The sequence below is a fragment of the Saccopteryx bilineata genome, chromosome 6 (genome assembly GCF_036850765.1).
Source record: "Saccopteryx bilineata isolate mSacBil1 chromosome 6, mSacBil1_pri_phased_curated, whole genome shotgun sequence".
Classification (NCBI taxonomy): Eukaryota; Metazoa; Chordata; class Mammalia; order Chiroptera; family Emballonuridae; genus Saccopteryx; species Saccopteryx bilineata.
Window position 1 is genome coordinate 143,097,127 of NC_089495.1, and position 21,035 is coordinate 143,118,161.

General features: G+C 40.4%; 1 protein-coding gene across 1 annotated transcript in view; it reads right to left on the reverse strand.

Moving 5' to 3' along the window:
* NBAS (NBAS subunit of NRZ tethering complex) overlaps positions 1-21,035 on the reverse strand; it is a 352,849-nt gene that overhangs the window by 292,502 nt on the left and 39,312 nt on the right. Inside the window, 3 exon segments of the mRNA XM_066234551.1 lie at positions 13,988-14,086; positions 15,516-15,649; positions 17,618-17,751. Of these exon segments, the coding sequence (XP_066090648.1) occupies positions 13,988-14,086; positions 15,516-15,649; positions 17,618-17,751 (367 nt within the window).

A 21,035-nucleotide genomic window follows, 5' to 3' on the forward strand; every position in this document is an offset into this window, starting at 1 on the left:
TACGTACTTTTGTGAGACCTTATTAATATCAAATATCAGATCTTAAATAATATCAAAACCAACAAAAGAAACAGATTGACAGATGAAGTTAATAGCACTTGCTTGGTCTTGAAATGTACAAAATACCAACCTTCAATTGAAGATTTAGCCAATGAAATTCAGCAACAAAAAAGTCACTAATAGCCTGACCTGTGGTGGCACAGTGGATAATACGTCGACCTGGAAATGCTGAGGTTGCCGGTTCGAAACCCTGGGCTTGCCTGGTCAAGGCACATATGGGAGTTGATGCTTCCAGCTCCTCCCCCCTTCTCTCTCTCTGTCTCTCACTCTCTCCCTCTCTCTCTCCTCTCTAAAAAAAAATGAATAAAGGAAAAAAGAAAAAAAAAGATTAAAAAAAAAAAAGTCACTAATAGGCAGGTTAGTTAAAGAATTCCCCCTCCCCCTCACTTATCTTAGTTCACAGCACCCCACACAAGTTAAATAATATAAAGACCAACAAAAGAAACCGACTGACAGATGAACAAAGAAGTCACTAAGCAGGAAAGTTAAATAGTTTTTGGTTTATTAAATACAGTTATATATTACAATTATACATTTTTGTTATTTAAACTATAAATATCATAAATTATGGTTTTTTTCTCAAAGTGATACACCACCCGAGTTATGCTCGGTTTTTTGGCGAATTTTGACACACCAAACTCAAAAGATTACCCATCACTGTCATAGGAGGACAACAAAATTTGCCTGTGCCATTGGGTAGACCTTTCAGATAGGGTAGCCTCTCAACACTATCTTCTCCATTAGACCAAATTTAAACACTTGGGATGCCAACCTACACTTCCCTAGATAATGCACTGTGTTAAGAGACTGTGGTCCCTCTGCATCCACCGCATCCCTTCTCATTCTCCGTGAAGATGGTTTCCCTCCATTTTGGGTCAGCGACCTTAGAATCATGGCACCCGAGAGCTCATTCACACACCAAACATTTTTTGTGTGTGTATTTTTCTGAAGTTGGAAACGGGGAGGCAGTCAGACAGACTCCCACATGCGCCCAACAGGGATCCACCCAGCATGCCCACCAGGGGGCAATATTCTGCCCATCTGGGGCGTTGCTCTGTTGCAACCAGAGCCATTCTAGCACCTGAGGCAGAGGCCATAGAGCCATTCCCAGCGCCCAGGCCATCTTTGCTCTAATGGAGCCTCGGCTGCGGGAGAGGAAGAGAGAGACAGAGAAGAAGGAGAGGGGGAGGGGTAGAGAAGCAGATGGGCGCTTCTCCTGTGTGCCCTGGCCGGGAATCGAACCCAGGACTTCTGCACGCCAGGCTGACGCTCTACCACTGAGCCAACCGGCCAGGGCCATGAGTGCCCTTCTTAACAGAAACCCCAGTATCTTTCTTTTTTTTTCTTTTTTTGACAGAGACAGTCAGAGAGAGGGACAGATAGGAACAGACAGACCGGAAGGCAGAGAAATGAGAAGCATCAATTCTTCATTGCAGCACCTTAGTTGTTCATTGGTTGCTTTCTCATATGCCTTGACTGGGGGGCTACAGCAGACAGTGACCCCTTGCTCAAGCCAGCGACCTTGGGCTTTAAACCAGTGACCTTCAGGCTCAAGCCAGTGACCATGGGGTCATGGCTATGATCCCACACTCAAGTCAGTGATCCTACGCTCAAGCTAGTGACCTTGTGCTCAAGTTGGAGACCTTGAGTTTTGAACCTGGGTCCTCTGCGTCCCAGTCTGATGCTCTATCCACTGCACCACCGCCTGGTCAGACCCCAGTATCTTTCTTAACCAAGATAAAAGCACTCAAATGAAAGCCTGTTTAAAGAGTCTCTTTTTCTTTCTTCTTCAATCCCGTATTTATTATAGTTTTACTAAGTAATGATTTACATTCCATGAAAATCAAAGGGCATGAGAGCTCTTTAGGGGTAATGAAATACTCTAACACTGATCGTAGCTGTGGTTGCACAAATCTATATACCCTTACTAAAAATCATTGCCTTATATGCTTAAAATCAAACAGCCACTAAGGGTTCTGAGCATAGGTGGCTTCTCAAACGGGCCCAAGAAAGAAGACGTGCTCTCCATCTTGTGTCTGTGTTGAGCTGTAAATTAGGGCCTAGAAGATGTTACCGTCAAACACTAATTACCTCTGTGTAATTACCAAGGAACTATTGAGATTCTAAATGGAGTAAGTCAGCTTTTGCTTGAAGAAACTTACAATGAAATAAGGAACAGTACTTTTTTATAAAACTGTACACTGTTGAAACAATGTCATTTAAAAATATGTACATAGATGAAGTTGTCTATTTGAATGTACCTCACGTAGAGAGCCCTCAGCTCCGATACGTGAGCCCTACACAGCCCTGTGCACCCGAGAGCAGGCACTCCCGCCGCACCTCCACCAGCGAGCACAGCACCCCTGCGCAAAAGTTCAATGCCTCGTCTCTGAGAACACAAAGGAGGTAAGCGATTCCTCTCAGCTGGAACCACGGTGCAACGCAAGCTAAAACTGACAGAGCAGAGAGAACACAAACACCCCAAAAAAGAAGGCGGGAAAGAGTTGGTGGGAGCTGTAGGAGGGGGAGCAGGCTTGAAACATGAGATCGTCCAGGGAGGATGAAGTACACTCCTCAGCTGTGGCTTAGGGTATGTAGAAAAGAAAACAGTCAAAAACAGCAAATCCACAGAGCTTATCCCAAAGCTTCTCAATTAATCTTTGTTTTATATTACCTGTTCTACCACCTCAATTCCTCTTCTTCAACAAGGCTTGCAGCATCAGAGAAAACAATGAATTTCATAAAACCTTGAGTTTGTATAATACCAATTTATCCCAACTCCCCTCTGACTGATTTATTTCGCATTTATAAAATCCTTGCAGGAGTGACGTCACGGAAATGGCGCCGTGAGCAGCGCGTCCGACAGCTCTCCTCTAAATCACAACAAATTTATCAACTAGAAACAGAAAAATTTATCCTCGGAGCATTCCGGAGTTCCACACAAACTGATAGCGAAATGACTGTTATCACTTGAATCTGAGAGACGAGGGTGTGGAGGAATCTACCACAGGGACGTTCTTTCAAACCGCAAGGAAATGCGCCTGTGGTGAGTCAGCCCATATACTTGGGAACAGCGAGCCGCCGCGAGCGGCCAACGCAAGCCGCCACCGCGAGCCGCCATGAGCCCCCGCGAGCCACCGCCGCGAGCGGAGCGGCCGCGCGCGCGCCCGGTCCAGTTGAGCACCGCTGAAGTTCCCAGCGGCCCGCGCACTGCGAGTGGGGGTCGCTGGCCACCGGTGCCCAGAGCGCCCCATTCGCTCGCGTGCCTTGGGCATTCCACGCACCCAGGGTGCCCTGCTGGCCCGCACACCCAGGGGGCTCCATTATCCTGCGCCTGGTGCGGTCCAGCCGCCAGCAGCGGGGCGAGCGGGAGAGGCTTGGGAGATTCTCTCCGTGGGCGGGGCACCTCACCCAGCCATTCAAGCTAACAATCAAGCGTTGGGGGAGGGGCGCGCGCAGGCAGCCTAAAATACCTTCGGAAGCACAGCTGCGACCCAATCACTAAAATTAGCTTAACCCATGAAATCTGCGCACCCTCGGTTCTAATTGATAAGATCTCTCTCAATTCAGCGTTCCAAGACAAGAGGCGTGATATTTTTTAGTGCCTCTCGCTAAAGGGGCGGGGGCAACTTCTGATTAATAGAGCCTCCATATTTAGGGATAAACGCTAACAAGAAGGACTTGGCAGATAATAAGGTCTATACTACACTAGTCGTAAGCAGAGACTAGTGCCTCTTCTTCCCTGCAAAAACAGGCTACAAAGTGTGGAAAGCCTGGGTTGAGAGGTCCAACTAAATGATAGGCGCTGAACAGTCACCTTGACAACAATTGACTCCCACCCCCGCCTGATTACACTGGAGGCCCTGACTGTCAGAGCCTTTCCCAAAGCCTTGCACTGAGTGGGGATAGAGTGGGGATTTCCCAGCTCTTTGAGCCTCTTACTCCCCAGGCAGAAGCAGTTGCAGCCTTATAGCTGGATCACCAGGCTGCTAATTCAGAAAGGGGGGACTAGGAGAGAGAATCCAGGAAAGCAAACTCTCTCATCGTTGGACCCTGCAAATGCCAACAAGCCTTTACTTCCAGCAAGACTAAAGCCAATTATATGACATTGCCATAGAATCCCATCAACTGCAAATCCCTACCTAAGAGTGACACAGGGGCAGAGCCTGGGGTACAGAGTCACCGACCAGGAAGAGGGAGAGAAAAGAAAAAGGAAGAAGTTAACCTCTCAAAATCAAGAAAAACCCACAGACTATACAACTTGATCCACTAATTTTTTTTTTTTGTTGTTGTTGTTGTTGTTTGTTTCTTCTATCTTTTTGCCTTTATTTCCTCCACCTCGGTCCTTCTATTCTCTGCCCATCTTATGCTTCCCCTTTCTTGAACTACACTACCCATGAGTGTTGCATTTTATTTTTCTTCTTCATCCTCACCCTCCTTTAAGGTTATACTCCAAAACACTTAACTCTCACTCTCTCCTCTTTTTTTTTTTTTTTGTCTTGCTTTATTTTGTTTTTTTTTCTCTTCCTATTTTATTTCTTCCTTCGTTTTTCTCTTTTTCTTATTTTTTCCTTTCTATTCGTTTTTTCTTTTCTCATTTTACTTTCCTCCCATATAATCCTCAATCACGAACAAATTAGTTAATTTGGGACTCAAGGCTTTTTTTTTGGCTTTATTTCTCTTTTTTGCTTTTGTTTTTATTTTTTTTTCTTGTTTGTTTATTTTTGTGGCATTTTGGGTCCTCCCAACCCAAGGTCTCCATTGTATTTAGTCTTCGCTCCACTTAATACAACAGATTTTTACTTATTATTTTTATTTTTTCTTCTTTATTATTCTTTTTTGGTCCTTTTTTCTGGTTCCCTCTTATCCCTCTCATTATATCTCTTAGTTGACCATCACATACAAGCAAATCATCTTATGCTTGTCTAAGATTTTCTTCCTTTTTTTTTTTTTTTTTTTTGCATTTAGTAGGTCCCTACTCCCTTTTTTTTGCCCCTTGAACTCTTCACCCCAAATCAGGCCCTCCATTATAGGCACGATATTTCCCTGAGGAGGGGAGAGGAGGGAAAGAGAAGAGAGAAAAAAAGGGGGAAATAATAAATTATTACTGTTTTTTTTTGTGGGGTGTTTTACCTTTTTTTTTTTTTTTTTTTTTTTTTTACTTTTTACTCTTTATTAATTCTAATTAGTGCTATCAATAAGACCACCCTCAGATGCCGATAAGAAAGAGGAAATCGAATATTATGGATACAAAAGAAAGAGAGGTAACACAAATAGATGTGGAGAAATCTATGGAGAAAAGACTTAACATATTGGAAGCCTTGGAGCTAAATGACAGAGAATTTAAAATAGAAATCTTAAAAATACTCAGAGATATACAAGAAAACACAGAAAGGCAATATAGGGAGATCAGAAAACAACTCAATGAACACAAAGAATATATTACCAAGGAAATTGAAACTATAAAAACAAATCAAACAGAAATGAAAAACTCAATTCACGAGCTGAAAAACGAGGGTAACAAGCTTAGCTAACAGAACAGCCCAGATTGAAGATAGGATTAGTGAAATAGAAGACAAACAACTTGAGGCACAACAGAGAGAAGAAGAAAGAGACTCAAAAATAATAAAAAACGAGAAAGCCCTACAGGAATTGTCTGACTCCATCAGAAAGAATAACATAAGAATAATAGGTATATCAGAGGGAGAAGAGAAAGAAAATGGAATGGAGAATATACTCAAACAAATAATAGACGAGAACTTCCCAAGCCTGTGGAAGGAACTAAAGCCTCAAATTCAAGAAGCAAACAGAACACCAAGTTTTCTTAACCCCAACAAACCCACTCCAAGGCACATCATAATAAAGATGACACAAACCAATGACAAAGAAAAAATTCTCAAGGCAGCCAGGGAAAAGAAGAGTACAACATATAAAGGAAGGCCTATTAGATTATCATCAGATTTCTCAGCAGAAACTCTACAAGCTAGAAGAGAGTGGACCCCAATATTTAAAGCCCTGAAAGAGAGGAACTTTCAGCCAAGAATACTATACCCATCAAAGCTATCCTTCAAGTATGAAGGAGATATAAAAACATTCACAAATACAGAAAAGATGAGAGAATTTATCAACAGAAAGCCCCCACTCCAGGAAATACTAAAGGGGGTTTTCCAACCAGATTCAAAGAACAAAAGAAAACAACACCACAAGTAACAGCTCCACCAAGAACACAATAAAACCAAACTTAAACTGTGACAACAAAGGAAAAAAAGGGGGGAGAGGATGGAGATTAACAGTAGCAAAGGATGATGAAGTGCAGAAATACTTATAAGATAGGGTACTACAATGAATATGGTAGGTACCCTTTTCATTACTTAATGGTAACCACCCTTAAAAAAACCACCACAAAAACACTTGACTTAAAAAAGGTAGCAACAGAGGAAAGAAGTATGGAACACAAACAAACAAAAACAAATGATAGAAAAACAAAAAAGAAGAATCAAACTAGATGCAAAACTAACAGAAAGCAATTTATAAAATGGCAGTAGGGAACCCACAAGTGTCAATAATTACACTAAACGTAAATGGATTAAACTTACCAATAAAAAGACACAGAGTAGCAGAATGGATTAAAAAAGAAAATCCAACTATATGCTGCCTACAAGAAACACATCTAAGCAACAAGGATAAAAACAAATTCAAAGTGAAAGGCTGGAAAACAATACTCCAAGCAAACAACACCCAAAAAAAAGCAGGCGTAGCAATACTCATATCTAATAATGCTGACTACAAGACAGAAAAAGTACTCAGAGACAAAAATGGTCATTTCATAATGATTAAGGGGAAGTTGAATCAAGAAGACATAACAATCCTTAATATATATGCACCAAACCAAGGAGCACCAAAATATATAAGACAGCTACTTATTGACCTTAAAACAAAAACTAACAAAAATACAATCATACTTGGAGACCTCAATACACCGCTGACGGCTCTAGATCGGTCATCCAAACAGAGAATCAATAAAGATATAGTGGCCTTAAACGAAATACTAGAACACCTGGATATGATAGACATCTACAGGACACTTCATCCCAAAGCGACAGAGTATACATTTTTCTCTAGTGTACATGGAACATTCTCAAGAATTGACCATATGTTGGGCCACAAAGACAATATCAGCAAATTTAGAAAAATTGAAATTGTACCAAGCATATTTTCTGATCATAAAGCCTTGAAACTAGAATTCAACTGCAAAAAAGAGGGGGAAAAACCCACAAAAATGTGGAAACTAAACAACATACTTCTAAAAAATGAATGGGTCAAAGAAGAAATAAGCGCAGAAATCAAAAGATATATACAGACAAATGAAAATGAAAATACGACATATCAGAATCTCTGGGATGCAGCAAAAGCAGTAATAAGAGGAAAGTTCATATCACTTCAGGCCTATATGAACAAACAAGAGACAGCCGAAGTAAACCACTTAACTTCACACCTTACGGAACTAGAAAAAGAAGAACAAAGACAACCCAAAACCAGCCGAAGAAAGGAGATAATAAAAATCAGAGCAGAAATAAATGAAATAGAGAACAGAAAAACTATAGAAAAAATCAATAAAACAAGGAGCTGGTTCTTTGAAAAGATCAACAAAATCGACAAACCCTTGGCAAGACTCACCAAGGAAAAAAGACACAGGACTCAAATAAATAAAATCCAAAATGAAAGAGGAGAGATCACCAGAGACATCATAGATATACAAAGAATTATTGTAGAATACTATGAAAAATTATATGCCACCAAATACAACAATCTAGAAGAAATGGATAAATTCCTAGAACAATACAACCTTTCTAGACTGAGTCATGAAGAAGCAGAAAGCCTAAACAGACCAATCAGCAGGGAGGAAATAGAAAAAACTATTAAAAATCTCCCCAAAAATAAAAGTCCAGGCCTAGACGGTTATACTAGTGAATTCTATCAAACATTCAAAGAAGACTTGGTTCCTATTCTACTCAAAGTCTTCCAAAAAATTGAAGAAGAAGCAATACTTCCAAACACATTTTATGAGGCCAACATAACCCTCATACCAAAACCTGGCAAGGATGGCACAAAGAAAGAAAACTACAGACCAATATCTCTAATGAATACAGATGCTAAAATACTAAACAAAATACTGGCAAACCGAATACAACAACATATTAAAAAAATAATACATATGATCAAGTGGGATTCATCCCAGAATCTCAAGGATGGTTCAACATACGCAAAACGGTTAACGTAATACACCATATCAACAAAACAAAGAACAAAAACCACATGATCTTATCAATAGATGCAGAAAAGGCTTTTGATAAAATACAACACAATTTTATGTTTAAGACTCTCAACAAAATGGGTATAGAAGGAAAATATCTCAACATGATAAAGGCCATATATGATAAACCATCAGCCAACACCCTATTAAATGGCATAAAACTGAGGACTTTCTACCTTAAATCAGGAACAAGACAGGGTTGTCCACTCTCTCCACTCTTATTCAACGTGGTGCTAGAAGTTCTGGCCAGAGCAATCAGACAAGACAAAGAAATAAAAGGCATCCATATCGGAAAAGAAGAAGTAAAGCTATCACTTTTTGCTGATGATATGATCCTATATATCGAAAACCCGAAGGACTCCACAAAAAGATTATTAGAAACAATAAACCAATACAGTAAGGTCGCAGGATACAAAATTAACATACAAAAGTCCATAGCCTTTCTATATGCCAACAATGAAATATTAGAAAACGAACTCAAAAAAATAATCCCCTTCACGATTGCAACAAAAAAAATAAAATACCTAGGAATAAACATAACAAAGAACGTAAAGGACCTATATAATGAAAATTACAAAGCATTGTTAAGGGAAATCAAAAAAGATACAATGAGATGGAAAAATATTCCTTGTTCTTGGATAGGAAGAATAAATATAATCAAAATGGCCATATTACCCAAAGCAATATACAAATTTAATGCAATTCCCATCAAAATCCCTATGAGATTTTTTAAAGAAATGGAACAAAAAATCATCAGATTTATATGGAACTATAAAAAACCCCGAATAGCCAAAACAATCCTAAGGAAAAAGAATGAAGCTGGGGGCATTACAATACCTGACTTTAAACTATATTATAGGGCCACGATAATCAAAACAGCATGGTATTGGCAAAAAAATAGACACTCAGACCAATGGAACAGAATAGAAAGCCCAGAAATAAAACCACATATATATGGTCAAATAATCTTTGATAAAGGGGCCAACAACACACAATGGAGAAAAGAAAGCCTCTTCAACAAATGGTGTTGGGAAAACTGGAAAGCCACATGCAAAAGAATGAAACTCGACTACAGCCTGTCCCCGTGTACTAAAATTAATTCAAAATGGATCAAAGACCTAAATATAAGACCTGAAACAATAAAGTACATAGAAGAAGACATAGGTACTAAAATCATGGACCTGGGTTTTAAAGAACATTTTATGAACTTGACTCCAATGGCAAGAGAAGTGAAGGCAAAGATAAATGAATGGGACTACATCAGAATAAAAAGTTTTTGCTCAGCAAGAGAAACTGATATCAAAATAAACAGACAGCCAACTATATGGGAACTGATATTTTCAAACGACAGCTCAGATAAGGGCCTAATATCCAAAATTTACAAAGAACTCATAAAACTCAACAACAAACAAACAAGCAATCCAATAAAAAAATGGGAAGAGGACATGAACAGACACTTCTCCCAGGAAGAGATACAAATGGCCAACAGATATATGAAAAGATGCTCAGCTTCATTAGTTATTAGAGAAATGCAAATCAAAACTACAATGAGATACCACCTCACTCCTGTTAGATTAGCTATTATCAACAAGACGGGTAATAGCAAATGTTGGAGAGGCTGTAGAGAAAAAGGAACCCTCATTCAGTGTTGGTGGGACTGTAAAGTAGTACAACCATTATGGAGGAAAGTATGGTGGTTCCTCAAAAAACTGCAAATAGAACTACCTTATGACCCAGCAATCCCTCTACTGGGTATATACCCCAAAACCTCAGAAACATTGATACGTGAAGACACATGTAGCCCCATGTTCATTGCAGCACTCTTCACAGTGGCCAAGACATGGAAACAACCAAAAAGCCCTTCAATAGAAGACTGGATAAAGAAGATGTGGCACATATACACTATGGAATACTACTCAGCCATAAGAAATGATGACATCAGATCATTTACAGCAAAATGGTGGGATCTTGATAACATTATAAGGAGTGAAATAAGTAAATCAGAAAAAAACAAGAACTACATGATTCCATACATTGGTGGAACATAAAAATGAGACTAAGAGACATGGACAAGAGTGTGGTGGTTACCAAGGGTGGGCGGGGGAGGGAGGACATGGGAGGGAGGGAGGGAGAGAGTTAGGGGGAGGGGGAGGGGCACAGAGAACTAGATGGAGGGTGACGGAGGACAATCTGACTTTGGGCGAGGGGTTTGCAACATAATTTGATGACAAAATAACCTAGACATGTTTTCTTTGAATATATATACCCTGATTTATTAATGTCATCCCATTACCATTAATAAAAATTTATTAAAAAAAAAAAAAATACAAAAAAAAAATACAAAAAAAAAAAAATCCTTGCGGATGACAAATATCATAGGCTCATATTACTAGAGTAACCCAAAGTAAATAAGAATGTGATGAATATTTCAGATTTCTTAATTTAAAAAACAAACAAACACATAACAGAAATTACAAACGACACAGCAATATTTTTGTCATGTACAACAGGTCATTTACACAACTTCCTGCTTTATAACAACATTCATTCACAAACCTTGATGTGGCCATCTGTCTCCACGCTGACTGCCATCAAGATGTGCACGTGACTGCAGGACCAAGAAGAACCTCCCTTCTATGGTCTGATAGTATGGTTACCTTTCCAAAGTTTCTATTCAAAGATCATCCGCCCCACACACACAAAAAAACCCTACAATTTGCTTAGTTCCTGGGCCAAAAAGTAAAAGGTCTATGAGTAATAAATGGAATCTGACCTACAATAAACTGCTATCATGTAGTAACTATTTATTGCATGATCATTTCAATCCTATGATCTCAAGTGAATTCCACTGACCCTCCTGAAATACTGCTAGGAAAAAAATTATCAAATATTGGCTACTGTAATAAATCCAAACAATATCATCAGTGTGGAATGAACTAAACAGGCCAAATAAGGGAAAAAAAACAGCAAAGGACTAAGATATAAAATTCTTTTAAAAGGGACAAGAAAAATTAAAAAAGAAAAATCAGAAAAGTGGGAGATAGATAAGAATATGAAATAGAAGAGAGGAAAAAGGGAAAAGAAAAATCAAAAGAAAGCAACCATTTTTCTTCTCCACTCAGGAACTTAGAATTACTTATCCAAGGAGCTCGCAGAGTTAGAGTATCAGCTGACTTACACTAGATGCTGTGACCTTCACAAAGATGTCCCCTACACAGTCTTTGCCTTCAAGCAGCTGACATGCCGACGCCCTCCATCTTTGCATCTTCCACAACACCCAACAGCAAACCACAAAAGATAAGAGAGTAATGGGACAGAGACCAGCTAGAGATGCAACAGGCTTTCTACCTCATCAGTCTTACTAATAGTGCAGATTTCTCTAATAAAGCATAGACACTATTTAAGAGACAGAAAATTAATTTTTTAAATGTGTGTGTGTGCTGAAAAGTAAGGTATTAATACGTTTGCCTTAAAAGCACAAAATCAAGAGGTAGAATAAAACCAGGAAAGTCCTTAAAAGAGCAAAGCCTCCTTTAAACACAATAAAATGTGGTATCAGAGAAGACATAAACATAAGGGAATATAGGTCACCCTCAACAAAAATCAAACCAGTAATCAGAGTGTCACAGGTGTGATTTATGCCCTGTTTAAGCTTGGCAAAATTCATAACAGAGCTGAGCCTGTCCCAGCAAAACAGTCGATCCTTTTTCTAGTAGCAAAATTTAAATTCAAGACAATGTGAAGCTATGCGAGGAAAATACAGTATCTGAAATATGAAAAGGAACACCTAAAAGGCCATACTTCATACAAGAAGTTGATGAGAATGAAACAACACAATTTTCTCATTCTCTCAATAGGTTTACTTGATAATTGAAAGAAATGTTTTCATTTAAGAATGTCTGTAATTTGCAGCATATCCAATAATATTCAACTTTATAAAATATAAAGCCCTCTAACTTTGCATGTGATCATTCCATTCCACTACTAAACAAATAAAACAAAGGGCTATTATCATTTCAGATTATTTGATATATTATTTTCCAATTTTTTAATTTTTTTGACTAGACTCAAAACTGACGTTCAAATTGTTCAAGGTTATATCAACTGACTCTTCAAGGGAGGAGCCACACAAATCACAAAGAAGGAATTAATAACATTATATTTACTCACTGCTATTGTTTCCTGAATGCCTGCTGTGTATTTAATCCTCAAAACAACTAATGGCTCACAGCACACTCATTTCAATTCCCTCTCCTCCCCTCTTAGGAGAGATCCTTGGCCCTGGCAGGTTGGCTCAGCAGTAAAGCGTTGGCCTGGTGTGTGGAAGTCCCGGGTTCAATTCCAGTCAGGGCACACAGGAGAGGTGACCATATGCTCCTCCACTCCTCTCTCTTCCTCTTCTCTTTCACTATCTCTCTCTTCTCCTTTCACAACCATGGCTCAACTGGTTCAAGCGATGCAAAAGAGGAATGCGCAATCAATTCTGCCACATACTACTGTTATGACAATAACAACAAAAACTGGAAACAAGCCAAACTTTCTTCTACAAGAGAATGATAAACATGCTGCAAGACAGTCCTGAAATGAAACAGGCTAATAGTAGTTAAAGATGAATGACCTAGAAATAGGCATTAAAAAGCAAATCTTAAAGTAAAATGTTTGTCTTCTGTGTGATTCCATTTATACACTAATAGCAAAACTAAGTATGAACAAGTGGTAAAACTATAAAGAAAGCAGCAAAATGATAAACCCAAAATTTAGTACAGTGGTTATCTCCAGGGGGACAGAGGGGATGGGATCAGGAAAGGACCCAAAAGGACGAGGGGTGTGCTTCTTTGTAGCATAAAAATTTCATAATAATAAAATTCTGAACAAAAACAAGGACAGACTTGTGACTGAACACACATTTCAATCAGGAAGTCTTAAGCACACTGAGAGTCAGAAACGACTTACGAACACACAGAGTAAGTCTCAAAATCCAGGAGTCAAGTTAGGTTGGTTGGACTCACAGTATTGATATTCTTCCCCTTTATAAAACCAAAAAGGTCAGCTAACTTATAAAGTTTATGTAAATTTTATTTTCAAATAACGAAATAACAGGAAAGCAAACATCGGTAGTGGAATGTGCCCAAAGTGTCAGTAACCCTCGGCCGACACGGCAGACACTAGGAGCGGTGGGGACATGACACCGGAGAGCTGTCAGAAGCGACCTGCAGTCAACACAGCCCCACGTGCGAGAACAGAGAAGGGAAGTGGTGTCACCACTGAGGCCTCCCCTCCAAGGGCACTTTCCACGCTGTGCTCGTGTTCTGTCAACACTGATGGGAGCTGGGATGCAACTCATCTCACAGATGAGGAAAATAAGATTCAGAGAGTCAAGAGGGAAGAAGAAATTCCTCAGTGAATAGTCCCAAAGCCCCACCTGGCTCAGAACCACGTCAGCCACACAGATGAGCGGGACTGCAACTTCAACATGACAGATATTTAAGGTCGCTGCACCAGAGGAGGACACGAAGAAACCAAAATAAGCAGCAGAATGGACAATTTCTTCTAAAATTGTGCCATGGTTTCTACACCTAACACCCCACCCAGTATGAGAACAGTAGTGCGTACCTGTGACCAGGGTGGTAAATGGCCGTGGTGATTCCGTGAGGGTAATGGCCGCTGAAGCTGAAACAGTGACTCTCTTGATAGCTCTGATTTGTTCCAACACTAATGCAAGAAGGTAAAAAAGAAATATAATATATACCATTAAACCACAGTGAGATGCCACTAAATACCCACTATAGTTAAATTAAAAAGACAGATAACACCAAATACTGACAAGCACGTAAAACAACCACAACTCTGATTAGAGTGAGAATGAAGAATATAAAAACTTTAGGAAAAGGTCTGGCAGTTTCTTATAAAAAATAACTCAGCAATTCCACTCAAAGATATTGAACCAATGGAAGAGAAAATGGACAGCTATAAAGACTGGTATAAGAATGGTCATAGCAGTTTTATTTACAATAGTCTAAAACCAAAAACTCAGAAGTCCATCAATAGAACAGGGGATAAACAAATCATAAACGTTATGGACTGAATGTCTGTGACCCGCCCCCCAACATGGACTGAATGTTTGAATCCTACCCAGAATACGTATGTTAAAACTCTAATGCTAATGAAATGGTATCTGGAGGTAATAAGGTCATGATGACGGAGCCCTCGTGAATGGGATTTGTGCCCTAGTAAGAAGAGGCCAGATAGCCAGCTAGCTCTCCTTCCACCATATGAGGCAGCAAGCAGTCGGAGGTCTCCTAGCCACAAGAAGTTCTCACCAGAACCAAGCCATGTTCGCACCCTGAACTCAGACTGCCAGCCTCCAGAACTGTGAGAAATAATCTTCTGCTGTTGATACGCCACGCAGCTTATATATAGTATTTTGTTACGGCAGCCCAAACGTGAGATATTCATACAGTGAATACTTATCAGCAATAAAATGGAATAAGCTACGGACACATCTGAAAATATGATGAATGTCAAAACATGCTTGTGAAGGGAGACTTAGAAGTCTGAGTCCATTGATGGGATTATTATAACAGACAAAACTAATCTACACAAGAAAAAGGAAAAAAAAAAAGTATAAACAGTAGTTGCTCTGGGAGTGAGAGTGGCCAGATTTCCTGGAAAGAGAACTTTGACTGGAAAGAGATTCCAACGTTCTGTGTCCTGACAGCAGTGTGAACCATGAAAGTGAACTCATTTGTCGTAACTCTCTGGCTGGTGCACTTAAGATCTGTGCACTCCATTGTGTGCAAATTTCACCTCAAAAGAAAGAAAACTGAAAGCAAATACTGAACTTTATTTAATCACAGGTATACTCAAGTATGTAAGTACTAAGTCTGAAATTCTTTAGAAACTAAGGCTGATTGATGGCTGGATAGAGGGATAGATAGAGATAGGACACAGCCAGTACACAATTTAAGGTGAGGTAGATGAGTTTTCACTACACAATTCTTTCAAACTTTCTATTATATTTGTAAGTTGTCATAATAAAATACTGAAAGAAAAAGAAAAGAAAAAAATCTGATTGTAAGGCAGGGGAATAAACATTATTTTTGTCAAGCAGGTCTTCCCAAATAGAACATTTTCTGTTTACCTGACAAGGTAACTTCTGAGTTCTCCGCGGTAATTGACGACCAAGAGCTCTGCAGACCACTGCGCACTTGCTTTATACTCCAAAAATACCAGCCCGGCAACGGCATAGCTCAAGTCTCCTGCTAAACCAGATGCCTGTAGACGAGGGGGAAATTAAGTCACTAAAAGATAGATACAAGTTAACATATGCAAAATTGGAAGATGTCAGAGACGGGGCCTTCCCAGGTGCCATCTGTAGAAGACAGCCCTAGATCTATCTGTATAGTATACAGTGTATACCATACCGAGGAATCATGCAAGTCAGAGTGCCTACAAGGAGACACCGAGTCTAGACCAGCCTCCAACCACACGTTGGAACCACAGCTGCCTCTTTGGATGAAGGATGCACCAAGTTAAGTGAATTTATGTTCACTGGACTTCCGTGGCCAAAAATAAATAAAAAAAAGAAAAAAGAAAAAGTAATGCCACCATTATTCAGCCTCAGAGACTTCTAAGACATAGAATTCAGATATAAGCCTTCAAATGATTTAACTGCTTAGCAGTAACCAAAGCTCAAAAAAAAAGTCTCTGGTTACTTTCCATCTGCCTGACCAGCAACTTTAAAGGAAAGGACATTTGAAAACATTCACTCGATGACAACCTTTTTCCATCAGCTGAGGATCAGGTCAGACTGCTAAGGATGTGGAGGATGTGCGCCCGGGAAGCACACAAAATGAAGTCGATCACACGGAACAGCTGGCTCTTCACTGCCAGAGCCACGGGATAAAACCCTGTTGCAGCCGTGGCTACCAAGCATTTGATGCTCAGCTAATGCATCCTGAGAAAGGCTAGAAATATTAAAATACGCACAAATTTCAAAGAAATTCATACCAAAGAAAGTAAAATAGCTCATTAATAATGTTTACACCGGTGACATGTTGTAATGATATTTAGAATTTCTTGGATTAAATATTTAAATCAATTACATGTGTTTCTTCTAATGCTTCTCGATGCAACTGCTGGAAAAATTTTAAATTATATGTGATCACATATGTAGTTCATAGTCTATTTCTATCAGTCAGTGCTACTCCAGGAAACAGTAAAATTCAAACCTCTTTGTTTGGCTCCCAGGACTTCAGTAATATGAGCCAAATGCACTTTTTCAAGTTCTTCTCTCACTATTTCTGAACGAAAATCATCCTCCAGACCACTGATTCTCATGCTTAGCTTCTCATTAGAATCAGTTCAACAGCATGCAAACCACAGTAACACCCAGAGCCCACCTGGATCAGTGAACCCAGAGCTCTTCGGGTGGGGCCTGGGCAACCCAGCAATTGTTTCTTCTTTCCTTTATAAATCCTCCCAGGTCACCCTAAGGTGCCACCAGAGTTAGAAGCACTCTCCCCCTGGCCCTGTACCTTGTTCACTTGAGGGAGAAGGACACAGTAGAAAACATCGGATTCCTCAGAGAGGCCCTTGGGACCCTGACTGCCATGGAAAGGGTCCCTCCCAGTTTCAGTTTCCTAAGCTGTGAAATGAGGCTAACATTGGCCCAATCAACTCAAAGGACTGATGTGATGATTAAATAAGAACTTAGCATATCAAAGCCATTAATAAAGTATAAAGCACTGTACAAATACAAGTTATTGCCACCATTAATTTTTTTTCCATTCTCCCTTTCAGTGCTTTTAATTGAATGTGATTGGGGTGACACTGGTTAACATAATAATACAGGTTTCCAGCACGCAGTTCTACAACCCAGTCGTATACACTGTCTCGTTTCTATTCCCTGTAGGGTAACAAATTCTAGCTCTTCTCAAAGCTCTTCCTGTTGTGACAGCCCACTGACCTTCTCTCCCTCACTGCAGGTTTATAACAGCGTTCAGTTCTCTATACAGTATTTACTACCACATTTTAATAGCAATGGATTGCATCTGGATACTGCACTACAAAATACAACGAATAAATTACTTCGTGTATAGACACCTGATTCTGAGCCTCTTAAGTTCACAATGGATTACTCAGACTTATAGTTCTATTTCCCTTTCTTCACATTCATCCATTCAAGTACCGACATATAAAGGCATTCAGAACATATGCAATTGGTTTAGGGAATGCACGTACCGGGGCAATAACAAAGAGCTCACTTCCCATGAGATCAAACACCCTCACGGTTCCCGTGCTTTCTGCGTAGGCCAGCAGGGTACAATCATGACTCCATGCTACACGCCTCCACTGGGGTTTCGGGTCTTTTGGAACTAGAAGGCAAAGAAAAGAGTGCTTTTAACAATATATTATAAAGATCCCTAACACAGTTACTGCATTAAAGCTAAGTATTCAGCTATATTATATCATCTCTTAAGGATCTCTCATGCTTAGTTCAATAGAAAGGCACAGTTCACAGAAAGCCACTTCAAGTCAGAGTGAGAGATAGGAACCAACAAGCTCTGCCCACGTGCCTGAGACACACAGCCCAGTGGCCCCAGCGGTCTGCTGCACACTGACATGCCCTGGTCTGGCGAAGGCTCAGGAATAATACCCCTCACACACGTAGAAATTTAAGAGAGCAAAAGCATAGAAAACAAGCAGAAAGTAATTCCATCCGATGAGTGCAGTTCCTCTAAAAGCAAAACATAAAAACTTCAACTGAGATCTTTTGAATATAACTATAGATGTCAAGGAAATACAAAGCAGGATTATGCTGACAGTATTAGCAATATACATGCACACACATAATATGTATATCAGTCATGTGGATCAAGAACTGTTCTTAGTCAATCACACAATTACAAACTTTTGTAACACCTTTATAATCCAACACCTGTATATTTTGTTTGGAATTTTTCAGCACAATAGAAAAAGGCTATCAGGTGCAAAAAAAAGGGGAGTTAAATTCTAACCTGTGTTAGATTTGTTTGAGGTTTTTAATGTTTTGTTTGCTTTGGTTTCCCCTTATGAGAATCCCAGAACTGGAAACAGGTGGGAGCAGTGCCTTCCCTTGACGAACAAGAATTCCAAATGGTGAGAGGGCTCAAAGCGACACCATGAGTCAAGAGCAGAACAAGCCTAGAACCTAAGCACCCTGCCTCCTCGCCCCATGCAGAGCTTGGACTGAGCTTTAGAGTTGCTTTGGCAACGTTCCCAAAATTTACCACTTTCCCTCAGCTGCTCTGCTAATATCCTAGCTCGGACTGCATTCTCTCCCACTTGGACCCTCACAGTGGTCTTCCTCCGTACCTCCAGTCTCTCCCCCTCAAATCCCTCCTCAGTACCATCCAAAGACATCTTTCTAAAACAGAAAGATGAATAGGTCACGTCCTTCTGCTGCTTTAAGATCCCCAAAGGTTCTCCTTTCCAAAAAGTCAAGTCCAAACTCCTTCATATACATGAAAGGGCCTTCATAAACGCTCCCAGCTCAGCTTTCCAGTCTCAGCGCCCCCTGCTCACACATCTAATACCCACCAGTAACGCAGCCACCCGGCAAAGGAGCAGACTGCATCCCCGAGTCTCCAGCCTTCCATACACACAGCTGCCTCCACCCAGAACGTAGTGTTGGGGACCAAAACACCAACAGGGTTTTTGCAGTTTAGATTTTGGGGGCACAGAGGTTTAGGGAATGGGCTATAAGCTGACAGTCTGCCCAATCCCCCACCTCACTTGTTCTGTGAAAGTGCAAAAGGCTGGGCCCTTCCCCACACCTCCATGTTAGCTGCCACACTCATCCTACACACACACCACCACCACCACTGCCACCCCCCCAACCCCCCATCTGTTGGGGACTGTAAATGGCAAAAAGCCATTATAGATTCGAGGCTTAGCAAAAGGCTAAGTTCTCCTCCCCCCTCCATCTCCATATTTGGCTATGATGCTGAGTATTTGCACCCACTCTACTTGCTTCCTTGGGTTGCTGGAAGCAATACACATGCCCTTCCTCTGACTTTTTGTTTGTTTCAGATGTTGGTAGATTTCACTAATGTATCCTGTTTTTGCCTTGGGAGAGTTCCTGTCTTAGCCTTGGATGTGTAACTTTGTATCAAGGTCCTTGATTTGCATATGGCTATATAATAAAACGAACTGGGGCTATGGGGCACTCGGATACTGCCAGGCATGTTGAAGAGTCCTCCCCGTCCCATCGTTTTTGTTTTGATAAGTGTGTTTCCTTAATTCTGCACCGCTATTAGGAGCCACGCTGGTCCCCGGCACAAGGCGCCCAAACAGACAACTTGAGTACGAGGAAACTAAAACTGAAGGAAGGTGACAGAACTCCCCAAAGTGAAGTGCGCACAGTGAGTAAAGAAAGTTTGTGGGGGAAAGTGTAGTCGGGAGTAAAAGAGTATGGGACAGATAGGGTAAAAAATAAGGGACCTTTATGTAGAAATGTTTCCGTATGAAGACAAATCGTTGTCTGAAGAGTATCAGGGTGCACTGGAAACAGAGGGATGTGAATACGAGGATAACTTGGAGTCTGAGGATGACGGGGGATGAAAAAAATGTGGCTATGGCTGCCTTAGCCGCGGGGCCTCCACTGCCATCAGCTCCTTCCTACATTCAACCCTCTGCTCCTCCGTTCCCTTATCTGGCTGATTGCGGAGTCTATAGCTCAAAATCTGGGAAATCCCCTCTCCAACAATCCATAGACCAGGCTCAAAAAGTAGGGGAAACAATAAATGATGGCTTTACCTGTTTTCCTGTTGTAGAAAGACAAGATGATACAGGGTGACTAGTGCAAGAACATAAACCTGTACCTTTTAGAGCTCTGAAAGAGCTTAAACTTGCTTGTGTTCAGTATGGGCCTACTGCCTCCTTTTCACTTGGTTTATCAGATACTATTAGGGCAAAGGCTGTTCCCCCAAATGACTGGAAGGCGATTGCTCGTGCTTGTCTCTCGGGGGTAATTATTTGCTGTGGAAGTTGGACTTTCTTGAGAATGGATACTCAGGTATTAGGAAGACTGCAGCTTTTCCTGTCATGGTCTGATTTTCTTTAATGTTTTGACCACGGTCTTCTGAACTATCATTTTGTTTCTTTCTTGTTCTTTGCCTGGAGGTTGAGGCAGGGGACCTGTGTTGGATCTGACTATAGAAAATATCCCAGCAGCTGCCGAGAGCAAATTTTCTTGGGGAGATTTTCTTTAGTCACATCCTTCAGTCTCTCTGTCTGAAAATGCCCTGACTAATATCAGGCAGGCATCTTTCTAATCTGGATGTGCTCTGAAATCCCGGGTTTCTCTCTGGTTTGTCTGGTTCGTCTAATTCTTGTCTCTGTTTAGTCTTTGTTTAATGTTGTCTAAAATGTGTCTGTTTTTAAGGCCTGAATTAAGGTTTTTTTGCATGCAAAAACTGGAAATGCTGGCTCTAATATTTAGAAAAAATAAAATGTTTTTAGAACTTGTAAGGAGCGCTCATTTAAATTTAAATAGAATAGAATGTAGATCCTTAAGACTTACTGATTTGGTGAGTGCATTGTGAGGTATGTTCAGAGTTAAAAGCCAAATAGCAATTTAAATATTAGGATTAGTCAAAGTTATATGTTATACTTGTGT